The sequence below is a fragment of the Dendrobates tinctorius genome, unplaced genomic scaffold (assembly GCF_039654945.1).
Source record: "Dendrobates tinctorius isolate UK_male_01 unplaced genomic scaffold, ASM3965494v1 ptg000058l, whole genome shotgun sequence".
Classification (NCBI taxonomy): Eukaryota; Metazoa; Chordata; class Amphibia; order Anura; family Dendrobatidae; genus Dendrobates; species Dendrobates tinctorius.
Window position 1 is genome coordinate 21,086,703 of NW_027361726.1, and position 23,970 is coordinate 21,110,672.

Sequence of the window (23,970 nt, forward strand, 5' to 3'; positions counted from 1 at the left end):
AGGAGGGCAAGAAGGATTGCCCTGATCTCTAAGAGATTGATTGGGAGGAGGGCCTCCTGAACGTTCCAGCGACCCTGCGCTGTGTAATGGAGAAAGACTGCCCCCTAACCCTGGAGACTGGCATCGGTTGTGATGACCTGCCATCGGAGAGGGAGAAATGACCTCCGACGCAGGACAGAGGCGGATATTGTCCACCAAGTGAGAGACTGCCTCACTTTGAGAGGTAGAAGCACTGGACGATCCAGGGAAACGGTTCTCTTATCCCAGGTAGACAGAAGGGCCAGCTGGAGGGAGCGGGTCTGGAACTGGGCATAAGGCACGGCTTCCATGGAGACGATCATCTTCCCCAGTACTCTCATGCAGAACCGAAGGGGAAGAGGGACTGGGCGCTTTAGGGCTTTAATCCCCTGGCGCAGAGATGAGAACTTCTCCTTTGGAAGGAAGATTCGAGCTTAGATGGTGTCAAATTCCATGCCAAGGAACACGATATGCTGAGTTGGGATCAGGGAAGAATTCTCTGTGTTGATTATCCAGCCAAGACGGACCAGCATGTCCAGAGTGATCTGGAGGCTCTGATCGCAGTCTCGGCGAGATGGGCCCTTGATCAGGAGATCGTCGAGATAAGGGATTATGAGAATCCCCTTGGAACGAAGGATGGCCATGACCGCCGCCATGACCGCCCTGGGGGCGGACGCCAGGACAAACAGGAGTGCCGTGAACTGGTAAAGGTGCTGGATCGCGAACCGAAGGAACCTCTGATGCTGCAAACAAACAGGAATGTGAAGGTAAGCATCCTGAATGTCCACAGAGCAAAGAAACTCCCCCGGCTCCATGGAGGCGATCACCGAGCGCAAGGACTCCATTCTGAAGTGGCGAATTCGAAGGTGGCGATTAAACTGCATGAGGTCCAAGATCGGGCGGAGCGAACCGTCATTTTTCGGGACTACAAACATGTTGGAGTAGAACCCTGAAAACCGTTCGTGCCTAGGAACGGGTACAATTACTCCTGAGCTTAGGAGGGAAGAGATGGCCTGGAGAAGCCCTGGGACTTGAGAAAGCTGTTTTGGTGAGCGAGAGAGGAAGAAACGTCTTCCTGGGGGCGAAGAAAATTCTATCTTGAAGCCGGTTGTAACGATCTCCCTAACCCAGGTGTCGTCGACCACCGACAATCATTGCTCCCTGAAAAGAAAAGCCTGCTTCCCACCCTGGAAAGATTTCCAGCTAGGGGTGACCCTTCATTTAGAGGAGAATCTGTGACTGCGGGAACCGGAGGGCTTAGAAGGGCGGCCTTTAGGCCTCCAGTGAGGAGTAGGTTTGAAGAAAGGTTTCCTTCTTTTCCTTTGTGCGGAAGAACGGTCCTGCTGGTAGGAGCCGCCCGAGGAAGAGAAAGGTCGAAAGGGGCGAAAAGGCAGGGGTCCTTTTCTATTGAAGGGACGTCTTGGTCTGGATTGGGGCAGAGAGGTGCTTTTCCCTCCGGTGGCATCCGAAATGATCTGGTCCAGCTTGGCTCCAAAGAGCCTGGAGCCCTGGAACAGGAGGCCAGTGAGAGATTTTTTACAGGCTGGGTCTGCGTTCCACACCTTTAACCAAAGGACGCGGCGAATAGCAATAATGTTGCTGTTTGCTCTTGCGGAACAGGCGGCCGCATCCAAGGAGGCATTCAAGAGATATTTACCAGCATGAGCAATCTAGTCTGGTAAATCTGCTAGCTACTCTGTAGGAGCCGCCGCCATGATGCCCCGGCGAAGTATCTTGGCCCAGGCAGATATGGCTTTCGCCACCCAAGTGGAGGCAAAATTAGGGCAGAGAGAAGCGCCAGCCGCCTCAAAGACCGATTTGGTTAAAGCCTCAATCTGTCTGTCCATAGTGTCCTTGAGAGACACCGCATCAGGAATGGACAGAACTGTTTTTGAGGATAAGCGTTAGACCGGAGGATCCACCTTAGGGGATTCAGACAATTTGCTGACAAGGTCTGGACTAAATGGGTATAGAATGTCCAGTTGCTTTCTTCCTGGAAAACGTTTGCCGGGATGTTCCCAATGTCTAGAGGTAGTAGCCTCAAACTCTTTGTGATTGGGAAAGGTTCTGGAGAGAGGTTTATCCCGTTTGAATGAAACGGAGTCGTCCTGAGCAGCCTCTTCTTCCTCTTTTAGTTCGAGGGTTTGAATAATAGCCAAGATAAGGCTATCTACCATGTCCTACGTCCCAGAAGCCTGATCTCAGTCCGAGTCTGACTCAGAGGTAGAAGCCACATCCGACCCGATGTCCGCCTCCGAGGGGGAACAGGTAGAGAGAGGCATTCTGGATGCTGCAGAGGGGCCCGGTGAACTGGCTGAGGAGCTAGACAGAGTCCGCTTCCTAGATCTTCTTCCTGATCTGTCCCTGTGAAGGTCGTGGTCAGGTGCGTGCGAATCACCGTGGGAGTCGATCGGAGCACTGGTGGCGACAGATAGATGCGGCATACGTTCCAGGACCTGTACCAGGGACTGGGATATTTTAGTCAGGTCTGAGACCGACTGAGACATGGCAACAGCCCACTCCGGAGAGGGGGGTTCTCTCATCCTGGGCGGTAGAGTTCTCCTGAGGGGCAGACATGGTGGAAGGACTGCAGGACGGACAGAAGGGAGACGGCTGACCTGAAACCCACTTTCTCTTACAGCGGGCGCAAGCGTAGTGAATCACCGTAGGTTTGTAACCAGAGGCCCTTGCGGGGTTGGGCATAGGTAGAGCCTGTGCGAAACTGCAGCAGGATGCTCTCATTTTGTGTACCAACCTCTTGTGTGGCACGGTATCAAACGCTTTGGAAAAATCAAGATAAACCACGTCCAATGACTCACCTTGTTCCAGTCTACAGCTTACCTCTTCATAAAAACTGATCAGATTGGTTTGACAGAAGCGATTCCTCATAAACCCATGCTGATATGGAGTGAAACAGTTATTCTATGGTAATACAGTATGTGGTCTGGTCATGGTGTGGCCGTATTTATCCCTTGTATGTGGTATTATTCGGTCACTATGTGGAGGTAATATGTGGTCTGGTTGCAGTGTGATGTATTTGTCCCTTGTTTGTGGTATTATTGGTCATTTTAAAAAATGTATGTGATTCATTCCCTTAAAGAAAAATAAATAAAAATATAACTAAAAAGAGTATTGGATGTTTTAAGAAATATTAAATAGGTTAGAGTAGAGTAGGGCGCTGGCAAAAGAGTCTAACTTGTCGTGGTGGCAGCTTAAAAAAATCATTTAGCCAAAACAAAAACTGCTGGCTATGTATGTGATCTGGTATTTGATGGGAACTGTTAATGAGTGATTGGTGAGGACGTGGTGCAGAAATAGAGTTTTTCCAAGAGTGGGAGGTGGGACTGTGTAAGGTTCGAGGGGTGAAGGTGGAGCTGGGATGGAGCCTGGGTGGAATCTCAAGGGGGCCCGAAAATTTTGCCAGTATGGATCCCTGAAATTCCGAGTGGCAGCCCTGCATTACATTACTAATCCTGTACTGATCCCGAGTTACATCCTGCATTATACTTCAGAGCCTCACTCACTATTCCGTTGGTGGTGTCACTGTGTACATACATTACATTACTGATCCTGTACTGATCCTGAGTTACATCCTGTATTATACCCCAGAGCTACACTCACTATTCTGCTGGTGCAGTTACTGTGTACATACATTACATTACTGATCCTGTACTGATCATGAGTTACAGTTTACAGTATAGTGAGTGCAGCTCTGGAGTATAATGCAGAATGTAATTCGGCATCAGTACAGGACAAGTAATGTAATATATGTACACCGTGAGTGCAGCTCTGGAGCATAGTAATGGCTACACAGCTTTACTTACAGATGTAAACTCCATGACACTGCAGACTGCCATCCATTTTATGTGCTAAGCAGGGTGACCACTAGAATGTCTGCAATTACTGTCCCCCGGCCTCTGCTGCCTGTGGAGGGGGTAAAGATATCAAAATACCGTATATTTCTATTTTACCTGTATACTGTAATCCTCGGTATTCACTAATGGCCCCGGGAGGTTTCAAGTTAGGCCAGTAATGAAAAAGCATTTGTACCGCCGGGGGTTTCACTTGGGAGGGTCCATAAGCAATTACATAGAGTAAATCCTATGGGGAAAAAAAGTATATTAGACGAACCCAGGATGTATTGTAGCATCCAAAAGGAAATATACAGGAACTCTGTAATGGACACTGAATAAAGCCTGGTCAGAAGCTCACACTGCTAATGCTGGTTAGACCCTATAGTGTCTGCACTGAAACTATGCTGCAGGACGCCCTCTCATACCTCTCCCATGTTTTCCAGCTTCTTACTTACTTTCCACACCTCCTGCTTATACTTCATGAGACATTCCAGCAGCTGGCAGTGATACACTGGGGAGAACGGCAGGAAAAAGACAAGGGTTAATAAGATTTTCTGGTTCTGTGTAAAGGTGAATTCTAAGGCTCAATAGCTATAGCGGTGAAAGGGTTTTTTAAAATATAACTTTTATTCAATCATTAAAAACTAGATTATAATGTAAAATAGACACACAACACTTACAAAAGACCCCTATTAAAAGGGTTGTGTAGCCTGATTTTTACAACTTTAACAGCTGAAAAGAGGAGAATGTGAATAGTTATCTCCCTAAATACAGCAAATTATAGGCGTTTTGAAACAGTAGGTGAAAACAAAATAAACCGCAAAGTAGCTTTCTCAGCCACTAAAATAACATAACAGAAGGGCTATAATTTTCACCACCATTTCACAGATTAAATGACGCAAGCTGAGGGCCAATAAGGTCAAACTCATTAACGTGCAGCCAAAAAAAGTGCAGGTAGGCCCATGTATTAATTACAATCAAAAATTAAAGTGGTATATAGCTACAATACAGGTCTGGCAAAAATTAAGAGACCACTGCACAGCTTTATAAAGATCAGCTTCTCTACATGTCTGACAGCCATTCCATTCCAGTGTCAGTTGAATTCCAACCAGAGTACACCTCATTCTACTTAATGTGCTTCTGATTAGGTGATCACCTGAACCAAATCTTATTTAACAAAGGAAAGTATAAACAACCCTGCTGTGGTGTTCACAATCCTCTTGCTATAGGACAAGCTGGATGGCAAAGCAAGTGCTAGTAATATCCCAAAAGTAATAGGAATGAAAAAATAACTTTTAACTATACCAAAGGAGTTGAAAAGAAAAGTCTTGAGTGACGAAAAGAAGGGCTCAATTCTGGCTTTACTAGCAGAGGTATACAGTGAGCATCATGTTGACTCTATACTTAAAATTTCTATTCGGCAGTCCATTACAAAAAAGTCAAGCAGCAGACATTGCTGACAACAAAGCTACAGAACGGAAGAGGGCGAAAACGACTCTCCACTGACCGGGATGACCGTCATCTTATTCGAATGCCACTCAGCAACTTCAGGATGACATCAAGTGACCTACAAAAGGAATGGCAAATGGCAGCTGGGGTGAAATGCATGGCAAGAACAGTTTGTAACAGGCTCCTATAGGCAGGGTTCAAGTCATGTAAAGCTAGAAAAAAGCCTTTCATCAATGAGAAGCAAAGGAGAGCCAGGCTGAAGTTTGCAAAAGACCATAGGGATTGGACCATAGAGGTCTGGAGTAAGGTAATCTTCTCTGATGAGTCTAATTTTCAGCTCTGCCCAACACCTGGTCATCTAATGGTTAGACGGAGACCTGGAGAGGCGTACAATCCACAGTGTCTTGCACCCACTGTGAAATTTGGTGGAGGATCGGTGATGATCTGGGGATGCTTCAGCAAGGCTGGAATTGGGTAGGTTAATCTTTGCAAAGGACGTATGAATCAAGGTTATCCTGGAAAAACAGTTGATTCCTTCTGCTCAGGCAATGTTCCCCAACTCTGAGGACTGGTTTTACCAGCAGGACAATGCGCCATGCCACACAGCTAGGTCAATCAATGTGTGGATGAAGGACCACCACATCAAATCCCTGTCATGACCAGCCCAATCTCCAGACCTGAATCAAATTGAAAACCTCTGGAATGTAATCAAGAGGAAGATGGATAGTCACAAGCCGTCAAAGAAGAACTGCTTACATTTTTGTACCAGGAGTGGCATAAGGTCACCCAAAAGCAGTGGGAAAGACTGGTGAAAAGCATGCCAAGACGCATGAAAGCTGTGATTAAAAATCATGGTTATTCCACAAAATAGTGATTTTTGAACTCTTCCTGAGTTAAAACATTAGTATTGCTGTTTCTAAATGATTATCAACTTGTTTTCTTAGCATTATTTGAGGTCTGCAAGCACTGCATTTTTTTGTTATTTTAACCATTTCTCATTTTCTGAAAATAAAAACAAAATTTAGTGATCGGAAATTCGAAGACATGTTGTCAGCAGTTTATAGAATAAAAGAACAATTTACATTTTACCCAAAAGATTCCTATAAAGAGGAAAATCAAACAAACTGAAAATTTTGCAGTGGTCTCTTAATTTTTGCTAGAGCTGTATAAGTTCAGAGTGAGTAGACGTTACCATATTCTGTATACAGTCATTATGCAATAAATGGAACTCTCTCACCCAGGGTTTTGCAGATGTCCAAGCTGGTGAATATTACCCCTATAGTTAAGCCCATCAAGACATAGAGAAAGGTGTATGACTCCAAAAAATGTACATTTTTAAGGGCAAAAGGGAGTGTTTCTTCCCGCTGAGGGATTCTTCAGGGGATCCATCAGCCTATTTGGGAGGTCTAAATTCTCACCTCCTGTACTAGAATCTGTTTCCCTGGGCTCCTTTTTAAACAGGAGTATCCGGCACCCAGACTATAATAGAGACCAGAATTCTAAGGCTCCCAATCACTGACAGCAAACACAGAAATTAAATCACAGAGTCTATTAACAAGTGGGAGAAGTGAGTTTGATAAGAGGATAAGGGAGACTGTCTGAAAGACGTATACAGTGCTGTGCAAAAGATTTAGGCAGGTGTTGCTGCAGAATAAGAAGCTTTCACTAACAAAAAGGTTAATAATTTTAGAAATTAACAAAATGCAAAGTGAATTAAGAAAAGAGAAATGTAAATCCCATGGGTATATGGAGTCTGCCCAACACCTACATCATCAGTATCTGGTGACCGCCCGTCGCCTCCATCATCAGTATCTGTTGACCGCCCGTCACTTCCATCGTCAGTATCTGATGACCGCCCGTCACCTCCATCATCAGTATCTAGTGACCGCCCATCACCTCTATCATCATTATCTGGGAACCGCCCATCACCTCCATCATCAGTATCTGGTGACCACCCGTTGCCTCCATTATCAGTATCTGTTGACCGCCCATCACCTCCATCATCAGTATCTGATGACCGCCCATCACCTCCATCATCAGAATCTGGTGACCGCCCGTCACTTCCATCATCAGTATCTGATGACCGCCCGTCACCTCCATCATCAGTATCTGATGACCGCCTGTCACCTCCATCATCACTATCTAGTGACCGCCCGTCGCCTCCATCATCAGTATCTGCTGACTGCCCGTCACCTCCATCATCAGTATCTGGTGACCGCCTGTCACCTCCATCATCAGTATCTGGTGACCGCCTGTCACCTCCATCATCAGTATCTGGTGACCGTCTGTCACCTCCAGCATCAGTATCTGGTGATCGCCCATCGCCTCCATTACTTTTTCTCGTCACCTGCACGCAGTTTAAGGAGGAACTTGGCAGGAGGTTGTTCCAAACATCTTGGCAAACTGATCAACATATACAGAAGATCTGGTGTTAGTTTTTACAAGATGTCTGGAAGAACCTCCTTCCAAGTTCCTCCATAAACAGCATGCAAGTGCTGAGAAGAAGTAATGAAGGCATCTCCATACTAGTGCCATACAGTTTTTGTGCATTGTTCAGCACAGCAGATCAGGTCCTGTTCACTTGAATGTAAGATAAGGCACAATAAGTCACAGCAGCCACTAAACGATGACCAGGGCTGCTGTGATCTGCTCTGTACATTGCTTACATACAGCCACAGTCAGAGCTAAGTCAAGAGTCAGACCCCCACCAATCTCCCACCTGTAAGTCATCAATATATGAGTGACAACAGCCCCTTTAATGTCAACACGGACACTCTCATGTGGGTTTAAACCATAGGGGAAGGGTCAAGAAGGATATGGAACAATTATAGTAACATAGTTAGCAAGGCCGAAAAAAGACATTTGTCCATCCAGTTCAGCCTATATTCCTTCAGAATAAATCCCCGGTTCTACGTCCTTCTAAAGAATCTAATAACTGGCCTCTCTTGAACCCCTCGACTATAAGTGGTTAAGATCTCGAGGGGATTTTATAGTAAAAAAAATAATAATCTTTTATACAGCAACCTTAATTTGAGTCTGTCACCCTCAAGATGCAAACTCGGCTACCTGAACATTTATATAGGGGAACTCTGGTTTCTGTGGATGCCACTGCCTAAGGGCTCTTTCACAGAACCTGATATTTCCAGGCCTGGAAAAACCAGTACTGGAGATATCCGTGTCCGAATGTTTAATACGTCTGCCGACCGTGTGCTGCATCAGTATCATACAGGTGCTGAAGACAGCATTCATCATTCTGATGTTGAGAGTTGTACTCAACTGATAACAGTGAGATCAGGCGGCAGCTGATGATGAGTATCAAAAAGCCACCGCCTGCACTATAAATAAATAATAATAAAAAAATGACGTGGGGTTAAAGCAGACAGCGGGGGACTGGTATTCTCAGGCTGGTAAGGGGCCATGGATATTGGACCCCTCCACCCTAAAAATAGCAGCCTGCAGCCGCCCAGAATAGGCGCATCTACTAGATGAGCCAATTCTGGCACTTTGCCCGGCTCTTCCCACTTACCCACTTAAAACAAAAATAAAAAACAACCATATCCCTCACATGAGCAGTAGTAAAGTCACTGAGCTGAACTGCGGTGAACTTACTGACTTTTTCTCATGGTGCTGAGGTCATCGCAGTTCAGAGGCCTGGCTGGGAATGCAGTCTCGGTGTCTGGCAGTAACGTCGATGACGTCACCACTGGACGTTGCATTCATCAGTGGTTCTAAGCCGGGACAGTCGCATCTTGGTACCGTCCAGGCTGAAAACTGTTTATCCCCTAGACAATGGATTACGGCGTGGGACAGAACAAGGGAGAGGTGAGAGATATGGATGGTTTTTATTTTTGATTTATTACATTCAATGGAATTAGGCGTTAGGTGAGAATAAATGTGTTTGTTATTTTTAAGTAAAAAAGGAAATGTGTTTTGTTTTTATTTCAAATAAAGGACTTATATTCAGGCTGTGTGTTTATTTACCATATAACTATAGGATTAGTAATGGATAGGTGTCTCATAGACGCTTCTCCATTACTAAGCCGTGGGCTTGATGTTACCTGACAATACAAAGGTGACATCAACCCCACAAATATGAACCTCATTTGCCACCACTACAGGGCAAGTGGGAAGAGCCGGGCAAAGCACCAGAATTGGCGCATCTAATAGATGCGCCTTTTCTGGTTGGCTGTGAGCTGCTATTTTTTAGACTGGGGGGAGGGGTGGAGTGTGGGCAATATCCATGGCCCCTTACCAGTCTGAAAATACCAGCCCCCAGCAGTGTGGTGACCCCTCTATTCTTGATAATCAACCTTGCTAAAGCTGACAGCTGAGGGTTGCAGCCTGCAGCTGTCAGTTATGCCTGGGTGGTTATTAAAAATTACAGGGGAACCTCACATCATTTTTTTTATTATTTATTTTTAGCGCAGGTGCCGGCTGATGAATACTCCCATCAGCCGTAGCCTGCTCTCGCTGTTCTCAGTTGAATACAACTCTCAACTTTCTCCCCTGCTAGATCTGATCACAGCGCGACCAAAGGAGAATGATGAGAGCTGTCTTCAGCACCCAGCGCCAGGGAACAGCACGAACAATACCGCTGCTTCCCAGGCGCCAGTACATGTCACATTGATGACACGTGCATGTCATACGTGTGTCAGTGTGCACGTGTGCTGGACGTTTTGCGGCACATGCTGTTAAAAAATGAACATGTCAGCATATTTTGCCCACGGACACATGGTCCGTGGAAACACACTGACATGTGAACAGACCCATTCACTCGAATGGGTCAACGTGTGTAAGTGTCTCCAGTACGTGTGAAAACTGTCACCACACGTACCGGAGACATTGACATCTGAAAGAGCCCTGAACCTGGAAATGTAGTGAGCAAGTTGCTTCAGACATAAGCCGGAGATCAGAGTGTGCCTGCACTGAGTGCACAGCTGCTGACAATGAAGGACGCTGCTCTCTCAAGGGCATGTCACACTAAGCGATATCGCTAGCGATATCGCTATAACTTGTGACGTTATAGCGATATTGCTAGCGATATCGCTATGTCTGATACTTACCTACGACCCGCTCCCCCGCTGGTTATCGCTGATCGCGCGAGAACGTCCAGGACCGTTTCTCGTCGTCAGCTTCCTGCTGTGACGACGAGCGACGCGTGGAGCAGGGCGGGAGGATGCAGGATCGCCTGGTGTGACAGGTAAGTAGCGACCCCCATCCCCAGCGATGTCACTAGTGAGATCTGCCTGTGTGGCAGCTCACTAGCGACCACTTAGCGATGTACCAGCGATCCTGACCGCGTCATATCGCTGGTCGGGATCGCTGGTACATCGCTAAGTGTGACAGGGCCTTTAGTCTCCTAGTGTCAGTTGCACACACAGGATAAGATATTTGAGTTTTGTGAGCGCTCGCTGTGAGAATGACGGAATATGATAAATTGGGGGACGTGACATGCGCTGAACCATTAGCCACACCAAGGGTGCACTAAAGTCCCATCAACTGCAAATGAATTACAAATTAATTTATCTGCAGCTACGGCACTAATATGTCACTTACTGGTCTGATTATTATAGAAGCCGAGTCAAATCTAGAAATGTTTACATTTTGGTGTGACAGACCCCCTTTACCTAGAAAACTATATCACTAACATTGTTGTATTAGCCGCAGTGCCCCGATCTGCTATTAAACGCTCAAGTCCTAGATCCCTGTTGCTGCATCTCCAGCCATGTGCTGTCAAAAGCCTGCTTCCCATGTCGGCCGGTAACCAGAGCAGTGAGTGGAGGGGATTGTCTGACAGATCAATTCAATAGTCAAAGGGATTGTATAGGATTAGAAAAGCATGGCTGCTGTTTTCCAGGACACTCTTATCTTGCAGGTCAGATCCTTCGATGTGAACAGAATGGAGCTGCAGGACCACACACGACCTGTAAACGGATGTGGCGCTATTTCTGAAAGAAAGCAACAGTGTTTTTCTAATCGTAGACAACTGCTATAAGTTGCTGATAAGAAAGTTGAACCTTCATTCCCATCGTGTGGAGGATACGAACCAGGGTTTGTTGTATACTGCATTGCGATCATAAGCATTGAAGATGCGGAGAGGTTGACATGAGCAGGGACACCTCCCTCTCTCCTGGTAGACCCCACTGCAATGAGAAAAGACATTCAGTATTGTGTTCCTGCACAGAAATCTGCGTCGCTCCATAGGGAAGTTACCGATACACTGTAACAAACACTGCAGTCATATGAAATGCGCACCATGTGGCGGGGTGAGGCTTGTTTGAGAAGAAAGAATCTGCATGAACCCACATATCCCATGCACCATGTATTATGTTTTGTGCTTTAGGAGTCAGACCTTTGCTTGCTTTTAAAGGAAACCTGCACAAGTGCAATGATGTATAAACTGGGCGCCTCTTTCGGAGGGAGAAGGCAGGATTTCAACTTCTGGGTTTAAACCAGAATGTTTCCATTCACTCACAGCAAGCATAGGTCTTAAAATGGTGAAAAATTGAAACAAAAATTCTATTAAAACGCAGAAGAACCTTGGATGATCCAATGATTTTGTTACATCGTCTCTGCTCTGATTGCATTTCACTTAAGGTGGAAACAGTCAGCAAGTGGCCGTTGAGTAACCCATTGCTCCTATTGGCCTCCAAGTCTGTATTTTACACTTTGAAATCATAATATCCTGTAGTGAATGGGCAGTGGGATTGATTAGCTCATACTTTATAGATTTGGATGGTGTTACATCAATAAGAAAATATTCATAGGATAAACTGTCATTGACATTCACAAAAACTACAAAAATGCAATTAAAATTAAAATGAAATCACAAAAAATCCTAACCTACTTGGTGATGGTTTCCACCAAGCAAAGTTTTTAAAACACTCTACAACAAACTGATAAGAATAGGGGAAAAATGTACGGTATGTATGAATGTAACCTAAAAAGTCAACTAATTACTACTTCACGCCTACATTTCCTTACTGTAATTATTACAGTGTATATTTTACTTTATTAGTATTACATTTGTTAAACAACCCCAATTACAAAAAAGATTAAGCAAGAATACGATGATCTGGAAATTTCTTATCGCCGTATTTTATTCACACAGGACACAAACCAGAAGTTGAATTTTGGACATTTTTCCCATTTCATTTGAAAACAAACTACCGTAACTTATTCTGAAGTTGATGACAGCGATACATCTCAAAAAAGGACAAGGTTAAGGGGGCTTTGCCACAAACAAAGTTCATTTTAATCACTAGATCTTGGAATAATAATAACTTCCACAATTGGATGCAATAAATAAAATGTTCCTGTGCTGAGATAATCTTATAAATGTGCCCCTGCTGTGTACTGAGTAATTGCGATGTCTGACCGTGCAGGAACATGGTCTGATCACACCACAGCTCCTGGGCAGGGGAGAAGGAAGAGAGTATATAGACATTACCGGACGGGATCACAGATGATTCTTTTTTTGAGATAAAACATTTAAAAAAAAAAACAGGTAGTAAAATGTTTTAGAATCAGGGAAAGGAAAGAATGTGAATAACAATTAACTTTTAGTACGGTAATTCATATTTAAATAATGTGTGTTGTTAATAAAAAGAGTTAAAATACATCCTGATGAGGATGTATACTGAGTCACAGTTAGTTGTATTATTATATTATAATCATAGCTGTGACCCACTAAAGTCCTGATATGATACTTGCTACACAGATAAAATTAAATAGGACCGCTAACCTTGTAAATTATTGGTTGGGTTTCAAATGTCCATTAATCCATTAATACGGTCTGGGATTTGATGCGAGAAATGAATGATATAAATAATAGATTCCGCTTGATACACTACACTGGGTCAAGGATGTGTAATAGACCTCTGAGATATTAAGTAATATGACCTGCCAGATAGAATAGAGCGGTGTAACAATGCTATGATATAACTGGTGCATTGCTCATCATCATACAAGTTGCTGAGATGACATACAGTCAGTTGGGGACATGGCATGTATGTGTGTTACTGCCGTACTCCACTATAATTGCCACCAAAGCTCTAATACACTGAATACATCTATATTTGTGTGGTCAGCGGAGAGTGCTTTCAATTGAATGGTGTGACAGTGTAGTTATTCTGCCAAATTAGCCAAGCACTTTGTTATCCATATTATACGTGAGCGGTTAGAGTGTCATATAGAATCATAGAATCATAGAATCGTAGGGTTGGAAGGGACCTCCTGGGCCATCTGGTCCAACCCCCTGCTCAAAGCAGGATTCGCTAAATCATCCCAGTCAGATGTCTGTCCAGCCTCTGTTTGAAGACTTCCATTGAAGGAGAACTCACCACTTCTCGTGGCAGCTTGTTCCAGTCATTGATCACTCTAACTGTCAAAAAGTTTTTTCTAATATCTTGTCATGTCGGACGCTGTTCACACCACAGCATCCGGCAGGCAGAGGTAGTTCCACCTCCAGCCACTATAGCCTCAGTGGCGCCGGCCTGATCTTCAGGCTCTCGGGGGTTAATCCTGCTGGAGACCAGGTTGGATGGTTAGTCACGCCCACGGTCTTTAAATAGTCATGCTGGCCTATGGGCGTTGCCGATTATAGCTTGTGTTTCATACCAAGTGGTTCCGGTCTGGAGTGGAGGTGTTCAAGAGAGAGAGATTCATATCTGGTGTCGTATGATCCGTCGTTATCCTTTCTCCTTCCCATATTTGTGTTTAGTTGTGCCCTGTTCACATTACTGTTTATTCCTGTGTGTGTGCGGCGCAGTGCAGTTTAAGTTCTCCCTGTCTGTCATTATTTGTGTGGGAGCTTTGGTGGTGACTTCTCACTGGGTGGAGGGTTAAGTGCAGGGCTGAGCAGGAGATAAGGAAAGGTCGGAGGCTCAGGCATTTGCACCTTCAGCAAAAACCCTGGGTTGAGGGTCAGACAGGGTTTCCCCTAGTAAAGGGACACCACAGGGGCCCCGGGTATTTCAGCCTTAGTTGAACTAAGCCCCCGTGACATTATAATCGGCCCACATTTTTTCAGGAGTCCATGGATCCATTAGATTCCATAACCCGCCAGTTGGCGGCGCTGTCCATACAGGTCTCCGAGTTGAATGGGGCAGTTCAGCAGCAGGGCCTGGTAGTAGCAAAGGTGCAAACGGCATCTGCAGGTATCGGTGCAGAGCCGAAGTTTCCGCTGCCAGAACGATTTTCAGGCGATCGCAGCAAATTTGTCGTATTTCGGGAGGCCTGCAAGTTATACTTCCGCATGCGGCCAATATCCTCAGGTAATGAGGCCCAGCGAGTAGGGCTGGTGTTGTCATTACTGAGTGGTGACCCCCAAGCATGGGCATTTTCCTTACCACCTGACTCTGCTACATTTCATTCGGTCGATAATGTTTTTTCTGCCCTCGGGCTCATTTACGATGACCCTGACCGACTGGCTCTAGCGGAATCTAAAATCCGCGCCCTCCGCCAGGGGGAGCGCTTGGCAGAAGACTATTGTTCGGAATTTCGCCGCTGGGCTGTAGACACACAGTGGAATGACCCAGCACTGCGGAGCCAGTTTATTCATGGGGTATCAGGGAGGGTGAAACAAGCCCTCCTGATGTATGAGACTCCGGCATCATTGGAGTCTGCCATGAGTTTGGTGATACGTATTGATCGCCGTTTTTGTCAGGGGGCACAGGAGACGCTACCTCTGGGGGAAAACAGAGGTGCAGGTGTGGTTGAAGTAGATGAGTCCCCTGAACCTATGCAGATTGCTGGCGTGGCACAGGTTCAGCCTCGCGCTCCGGGAGTCCGGAAGTCCGGAGCATGTTTCTACTGTGGTAAAGGAGGTCATTATGTTAACGTTTGCCCGGTACTACCTAAGAGGGTCACACCGGCGGAAAACTGTTAAGCTCAGAGGGTATGGAGGAGACCCAACTGAGCGTATGCATATCCTCCATGATGGTATCTCAATGTATGCTCCCTGCCAAGGTTATTATCGCCGGCAGAGAGCTACCTATATCAGTGTTTGTGGATAGCGGTTCCGCCACCAATCTCATAGATGAGGAGTTTGCACACACCGCCGGGTTTAAGATTGAAAAACTTCCTCACCCCATACAGGTGGTGACCATTAATGCTGTTCCCCTCCCTCAAGGGGAGATTACTGAGTTTGTGGCAGAGGTGAAACTCCACATTGGGGTCCTACATTCTGAGTCGGTTACATGTAGGGTCCTCCGTAATCTCCCAGCTCAAATGGTCCTGGGTTTTCCATGGCTGTCCAGGCACAACCCGGTAATTGATTGGAAAACTCAGGACATAGTACAATGGAGTGGTTTCTGCCAAGACAATTGCTTGGCCACATGTGTGTCCGCCGTGACGCCCAGCCTGCCGGAGGCTTTGCAGGATTTCGCGGATGTTTTCTCTGAGAAGGGTTGCTCAGAACTGCCTCCACATAGAGCCTATGACTGTGCTATTAGGTTAAAACCCGGGGCCAAATTACCTAAGGCCAGGATGTTTAATATTTCTGGTCCTGAGAGACAAGCTCTGAAAGACTACATCGCGGAGAGTCTGAGCAAAGGTCACATCCGGCCTTCGTCCTCGCCTGTAGCCGCGGGGTTTTTCTTCATTAAGAAGAAAGATGGGGGGTTACGCCCGTGTCTGGATTTCCGAGAGTTAAACCAGATTACTATCCGTGATCCCTACCCAATGCCGTTGATCCCGGATTTGTTCAACCAGGTAGCGGGGGCAAAATGGTTTTCCAAGCTGGACCTCAGGGGGGCGTATAACCTCATAAGGGTCCGTCAGGGGGATGAGTGGAAGACGGCGTTTAACACTCCTGAGGGTCATTTTGAGAGTCTGGTTATGCCGTTTGGGTTGACCACCGCGCCTGCCGTTTTCCAACATTTTATTAATGATGTCTTTGCTCATGTCCTGGGGAGATTTGTGATTGTATACCTGGATGATATCCTCATTTATTCTAGCGATCGGGACACTCATTTGCAGCATGTTAGGCAGGTGTTACAGTTGCTCCGGGAGAACCAGCTCTATGCTAAGCTGGAAAAATGTTTATTTTTTGTCCAGGAGTTGCCCTTTTTGGGATATATTGTGTCCGCAGCTGGTTTTAAAATGGACACCGCTAAGGTGCAAGCGGTGTTGCAATGGGAGAGGCCGGAGAGTCTGAAAGCACTCCAGCGGTTCCTTGGGTTTGCGAATTATTATAGGAAATTTATAAAACACTTTTCGACTGTCGCCAAACCGCTCACGGACATGACAAAAAAGGGTGCCGATCTGGCGAACTGGCCTGAGGTGGCTATACGTGCATTTGAGCGTCTGAAGAATAGTTTTGCTTCAGCCCCCATTCTGGTGCAACCAGACGTGTCTAAACCTTTTGTGGTAGAGGTCGATGCGTCGGAGGTGGGAGTGGGGGCAGTACTGTCTCAAGGCTCGTCCTTGAGCGAGATGCATCCATGCGCCTACTTCTCCAAGAAGTTGTCGCCGGCCGAACGGAATTATGATATCGGCAACAGGGAGTTGTTGGCCATCAAACTGGCTTTTGAGGAATGGCGACACTTCTTGGAGGGGGCGGCTCACCAGGTCACAGTTATCACCGACCATAAGAATCTGCTCTACCTGGAGTCGGCCAAGCGTCTGTCTCCTAGGCAGGCTCGCTGGGCATTGTTTTTTACTCGTTTCAATTTTCTTGTGACGTACCGTCCCGGGGCTAAAAACACCAAGGCGGATGCTTTGTCTAGGTGTTTTCCGGGGGGAGAACCTCGGGAAGAGCCGGTACCCATCCTCCAGAAAGGGGTAGTGGTCTCGGCTCTCACGACTGAGGTAGAGGCGGAGATTGCCGAGGCCCAAGAGGAGGTACCACCAGGACTTCCCGCCAACAAATCATTTGTACCCCTGCATCTTCGGCCTAAGGTGTTGAAGGAACACCACGATTCGGTACTGGCTGGTCACCCAGGGGTGAAGGGCACCTTAGAGCTGGTATCGCGTCGTTTCTGGTGGCCCAAAATCCGGCAGGACGTGGTCTCGTACGTGGCAGCTTGCATCACGTGCGCTAGGGCTAAGTCACCCCGAACCCGTCCTGCTGGCACGCTACAGCCTCTGGGGGTACCCAATAGGCCATGGACAGAAATCTCCATGGATTTTATCACTGACTTGCCAGCCTCGGCAGGGAACACGGTCATCCTGGTGGTGGTTGACCGTTTTTCAAAGATGGCGCATTTTGTGGCGTTGTCCTCTTTGCCCAATGCTAAGACGTTGGCTCAGGTATTTGTGAAGGAGGTGGTCAGACTCCACGGAGTACCGTCTGACATAGTATCTGATAGGGGTACGCAATTTGTGGCGAGGTTTTGGAAAGCTTTTTGCTCAAGGTTGGGGATCAAGTTGTCACATTCATCGGCGTTTCATCCACAGTCTAATGGACAAACTGAGCGCATGAACCAAAATCTAGAACAGTATTTACGATGCTTTGTGTCCGACAACCAGGAGGAGTGGTCTACTTTCCTTCCTCTGGCCGAATTCGCATTAAATAATCACCGCCAAGAGTCATCAGGAGAGTCTCCATTCTTTTGTGTGTACGGTCAACATCCTCAGTTTTGTACCTTACGTCAGGGTGACTCCGGGGGTGTCCTCGTTGTTAAAAATTATACAGCTACAAGAGGATCAGCTGTACTACAGATGGAAAAATAAAAAAAGTTATGGCTCTGGGAAGAAGGGGAAAATGTAAAATTCTTCACAGAAACCCCAGAAGCCGTGTCCTGCAGACTCAGGAGGAGAGGGACCGCCAAGCTTGTTAGCAGAGCACAGTTCTGCATCTCTGATGTACAGGGATGCACTAGTGTCTATAGCAGGCGCAGCGCACACATGACACTATTGATGCTGAGCATTATAGAGAAGTGATAGACGTTGTCTGGATGGGGCTGATGTTGTTCTATTTCAGTGAAGACTTTGTATATTTCAGAATGACATTGGTGAACCATATCAGCAGAAGAGGGCGCCTGCAGTCCGGAACAGAAAACATTTGGCGCATTTTGAAATGAAAAATCCATCAAAGACCCCGAAACTGAGAAGCAGTGTGAATACAACATCAGATAAAAAGGGGACAACGATCCTCTCCCAAAACTACAGACTGTCTCCTTCAATGTTTACGGACTGTTGTAAGAAGAGCAGGGAAGGCTGCACACGATGGTGGACATGTCCCGGGACAGCTGTTCTGAGATGTGTCACTACCATCAATTTCTAAATTAGCTAATGGGAAAAACGTCCAACATACAACTTCTGATCATCGCCCTGTATTGTGTGTGATAAAATACGGATATAAGGGATTTCCAAATCATTGAATTCTGGTTCTCTTTACAATTTACACAGCATCACAACTTTTTAGGAACTGGAGTGGTACATGATGTATTACTATAATTATTATAATTATCCATTATTATATTCTATTATTACAATTATCAAAAGATACATTCTTCCAATTATTATTCCTTAGTACATATTATGTACAGTAATATACATATATTATACATTACAATTATTATACAGTATAATCTATTATAAGTATCATACAGTGCCTTGAAAAAGTATTCATACCCCATGAACTTTTCCAGATTTTTCACCTCACAACCACAAACTTAGATGTTTTTTTTTTTTGGAATTGTATGTGATGCCAAAACAAAGTAACAAGTATTTGTGACGTATAAAGGGAATGATATGAGGTTTTCTGGTTTTCTAAATATTTTAAAAATATAAATGTGAAAATTGTGAGGGGCATTAGCATTCAGCCCCTCTAAGTGAATACTCTGTAGGGACCACCTGTCACTGTAATTCCTGCTACAGTACTTGGGGTCTGTCTCTCCTTTCTCTGCTGCAGTATTTTGGGGTCTGTCTCTCCAGCTTTGCAGATCTAGAGGTGACATTTTGCCCCTTCTCCTTTGCACACTCGCTCTCACTCAGTGAGATTGGATGAAGACGTCTGTGATCAGTAATCGTCTTGTCACAGATTCTCTGGGATTTGGGACTGGACGGTGACTGGGCCATTCACATCCATGAATTAGCTCTGATCTAAACCCTCCATTGTGGCTCTGGCAGGATGTTTAAGGTTGTTGTCCTGCTAGAATTTGAACCTACACCCCTTTTACAGCCTGTAACAGGTTTTCCTCTGAGATTACCCTGTATTTACAGTACAGACCAAAAGTTTGGACACACCTTCTCATTCAGAGTTTTCTTTATTTTCATGACTATGAAAATCGTAGATTCACTCTGAAGGCATCAAAACTATGAATTAACACATGTGGAATTATATAATTAACAAAAAAGTGTGAAACAACTGAAAATATGTCTTATATTCTAGGTTCTTCAAAGTAGCCACCTTTTGCTCTGATTACTGCTTTGCACACTCTTGGCATTCTCTTGATGAGCTTCAAGAGGTAGTCACTGAAAATGGTTTTCCAACAGTCTTGAAGGAGTTCCCAGAGATGCTTAGCACTTGTTGGCCCTTTTGCCTTCACTCTGCGGTTCAGCTCACCCCAAACCATCTCGATTGGGTTCAGGTCTGGTGACTGTGGAGGCCAGGTCATCTGGTGTAGCACCCCATCACTCTCCTTCTTGGTCAAATAGCCCTTACACAGCCTGGAGGTTTGTTTGGGGTCATTGTCCTGTTGAAAAATAAATGATGGTCCAACTAAACGCAAACCGGATGGAATAGCATGCCTGTTGTGAACTCATTTTCTGGTTTACCTCTGGCTTCTAGTGAGGGTGGTGGAGCTGGCTGTGTTGACAGAGGAGTCGTGAGTTCTCCATCCGGGCTCCCTCTGTTGGTGACAGCAAGTAATAAAGCAGATCTAAATGGCAGAGACCTGCCACCTGAGGAGGAGGACTGTGAGTGGAGATCAGGAGTCTCTGACTGGATTTAAGACAGCCGACTCCCTAATTTTGTGCTGGTGATTTTTTCAATGCCCTGAGGTTCTGGTTTCCAGTTCTGTTCCTGCCTTCTCAAGCTAAGTGTGCTCTGCTATTTTTCTCTTGAGATTTGGTCTGGTTTACTTAGTTTTTGTGGTCAGCCAGCCCCTGCTGGGGCTGTGCTGAATTTCCATTCTTATGTCTCTGTTTATGCCAGTTTGCTTTTTGTCCCTGATCAGATTGGTCTCTTTTTGCTCTGTCTTCAGAATATACCAGAGTGCGACTTCAGGGTTTTTGATATCAGAAAGTGTTGGATCATCGTAGGTATGCTCCACGGCTACTGCTAGATGTGTGGATAGGATCAGGGGTCTGTAATCCGCTTAGTTACCAACCTCTCAGGTTTTCTGGGGCTTAGTTTGTTTTTGTTTTTCCTCCTCGGTGACTCATTCATAACACATGCCACTGCAAGATGCTGTGGTAGCCATGTTGGTTCAGTATGCCTTCAATTTTTACTAAATCCCCAACAGTGTCACCAGCAAAGCATCCCCACACCATCACACCTCCTCCTCCATGCTTCACGGTGGGAACCAGGCATGTAGAGTCCATCCGTTCACCTTTTCTGCGTTGCACAAAGACACGGTGGTTGGAACCAAAGATCTCAAATTTGGACTCATCAGACCAAAGCGCAGATTTCCACTGGTCTAATGTCCATTCCTTGTGTTCTTTAGCCCAAACAAGTCTCTTCTCCTTGTTGCCTGTCCTTAGCAGTGGTTTCCTAGCAGCTATTTTACCATGAAGGCCTGCTGCACAAAGTCTCCTCTTAACAGTTGTTGTAGAGATGTGTCTGCTGCTAGAACTCTGTGTGGCACTGACCTGGTCTCTAATCTGAGCTGCTGTTAACCTGCGATTTCTGAGGCTGGTGACTCGGATTAACTTATCCTCCACAGCAGAGTTGACTCTTGGTCTTCCTTTCCTGGGGCGGTCATCATGTGAGCCAGTTTCTTTGTGGCGCTTGATGGTTTTTGCCACTGCACTTGGGGACACTTTCAAAGTTTTCCCAATTTTTCGGACTGACTGACCTTCATTTCTTAAAGTAATGATGGCCACTCGTTTTTCTTTACTTAGCTGCTTTTTTCTTGCCATAATACAAATTCTAACAGTCTATTCAGTAGGACTATCAGCTGTGTATCCACCAGACTTCTGTACAACACAACTGATGGTCGCAGTCCCATTTATAAGGCAAGAAATCCCACTTATTAAACCTGACAGGGCAAACCTGTGAAGTGAAAACCATTTCCGGTGACTTCCTCTTGAAGCTCATCAAGAGAATGCCAAGAGTGTGCAAAGCAGTAATCAAAGCAAAAGGTGGCTACTTTGAAGAACCTAGAATATAAGACATACAGCATTTTCAGTTGTTTCACACTTTTTTGTTAATTATATAATTCCACATGTGTTAATTCATAGTTTTGATGCCTTCAGAGTGAATCTACAATTTTCATAGTTATGAAAATAAAGAAAACTCTTTGAATGAGAAGGTGTGTCCAAACTTTTGGTCTGTACTGTATATTCTTAAAGTTATTACAAAACTTTGTATCATTTCCTTAACACTTCACAAATACTTGCTACTTTGTATTAATGTCACAGAAAATTTCCAAGAAAATACATTTAAGTTTGTAGATATGTGAATAAAATAGGGAAAAGTTCATGGGGTATGAATACTTTTTCAAGGCACTGTGCATGATATACAATTATATATTATAAATAATTATTGCAATTTGTATACATTATATTTTATTTGACATTGCAAGTACAATTATACCTTATATACTATCACTATACATTATTACAATTATTATACACATTTTATCACTCTATCTGGTGTCTTGATGGTTCTGTCCTCATCAGTGGAGCCATGAAGTCATCATCATCAACATCATCATCCAAGGCAAGATATAAATGGAGCACGAGAATGACCCACAGGATCCCAGCCGGGTACGAAACCACAGTACATTAGAGATCCCATGACATGAGTGCCACTCACAAGCAAGAAGTTAAGATGGGCACAGAAATGATGAAAGAAGAAAATCCATCAAATACAACAGATAAAAATATTGATGTTAAGGGGCCACAGTTAATATTTCAGTTTATACTATTCAACTTGTGACGAGTGCCCTTTAAATCTGGTGTTTCAACCAATTAGATTTTTTTTCTTTTGTTTTTTTTTATTAATTTATTGTCACAGGGTTACCGCGACAGTGTGGAACCAGAAGACTGCAGCGTCTGATTGCTCCTACTCCAGCGCTGATAAAAAGCACTTTGCCTTCGTTTTAATGGTGTTTATTCCTTCTTGCAGAACAGGCGTTAATCAGCCATGTTGGAAATCCCTGTGCTCACAGCTGAGCTCGGTTAGCCACTCCTTTCCCCTTTATAATCTGGGCTGTGTTGCAAATCCTTGTCAGAGCTAGCATTTGCTGCATGGCTAACGGAGGGAGAAGTGTTCATATGAGAAGTGTCATGGTTAGGACATGGTTAAGATCCTGTTCTCACAGGGTTAACTTTTGCCGGCCTCTCTTTGGATCTGGGAGGGGTATTTATACTCACTCCAGACTAGCATTCTCTGTCAGCTATACTGTTATTCTGGCTGTGTGTCTGACCCACCCCCCTGGTGTGCGTGTACTGCATTGCTTGTTTGATTCCCATGTATGACCCGGCCTGTCCCCTCACTCTGAACTCCGTCTCACGCTTTAGGTACTATTGTCTTCTCTGGTTCTGACCTCCTGGCTTGGCTATTGTTACTTCGCTACCGTTTGCCCCTATTGTACCGTCTATTGCCCGTTCTGGTTTTCTGATCTATTGCTATGTCCTGACTATCCGCTCTGTCTAACCCTTTGGTACTGTCCTGCTATCTAGTGCATTGACCCCGGCTTGATCTGGTTTCCGCCCCTGTCTATGCCCCTTGGTAACTTGTCCCGTAGTTAAATTTCTAGGAGTTTCCCTGCAGCTCCTAGCTCTGTGGAGCTTAGGCCACGCCCCCAGCAGTCACATGCTTCAGGTCCTGATAGTTTGAAGCACGCATTGTCATCGCTGCTGCCCTGCTCCACAGGTATCTTTGACCACCCTCTTTGTCGACTGTGGTTCCTCCATTAATCTGATTGATGCCCAAGTTGTGACTCTTAATAAGATAGGGACAGTCAGGTTAAAAGACCCTGTTAAAATTGTGGCTGTGGATTCATCCCCTCTTACCCGGGATGGAATTTGTTTTATGTCTGAAGTTTTTCTATGAAAGTGGGTTCCACTCATGTGGAAAATTTAAGTTGTTTCATTATGAATAATCTGCCTGCAGGACTGGTATTGGGATTGCCCTGTTTGCAACGCCACAATCCTCTTATTGATTGGGTGAAGGGGGAGATCACCCGATGGGGATGTAATGATATTGGTCTGTGTTGTAACCCGGTTCCTTTTGTCTATCCGATAAAATCTGTATCTGTGTCATCTGTCAGTCTGGAGGGTATTCTGGAGTACCTGAGAGACTTTAAAGATGTGTTTTCCGAAAGCGAGGCTGAGGCGCTCCCACCACATAGACCATATGATTGTGCTATCAATTTAGTACCTGGAGCCAAATTACCCAAGGCTTGTTTGTTTAATTTGTCCGGGCCTGAGTGCCAAGCTATGAAAGAGTACATTAAAGAAAGCCTTCGCAAGGGGCATATTCGGCCCTCGGTCTCACCCGTGGCAGCGGGGTTTTTCTTTGTAAAGAAAAAAG

At 45.3% G+C, this 23,970-nt stretch overlaps 1 protein-coding gene across 1 annotated transcript in view; it reads right to left on the minus strand.

Annotated features, from left to right (window-relative positions):
• The window catches only part of UNC79 (unc-79 homolog, NALCN channel complex subunit), a 191,532-nt gene that overhangs the window by 135,141 nt on the left and 32,421 nt on the right, over positions 1 to 23,970 (minus strand). The window contains exons 5-7 of the mRNA XM_073578106.1: positions 11,369 to 11,464; positions 4,328 to 4,383; positions 3,990 to 4,119 (exon numbers count right to left, since the gene is read on the minus strand). Of these exons, the coding sequence (XP_073434207.1) occupies positions 3,990 to 4,119; positions 4,328 to 4,383; positions 11,369 to 11,464 (282 nt within the window). The remainder of the gene's footprint in view (positions 1 to 3,989; positions 4,120 to 4,327; positions 4,384 to 11,368; positions 11,465 to 23,970) is intronic.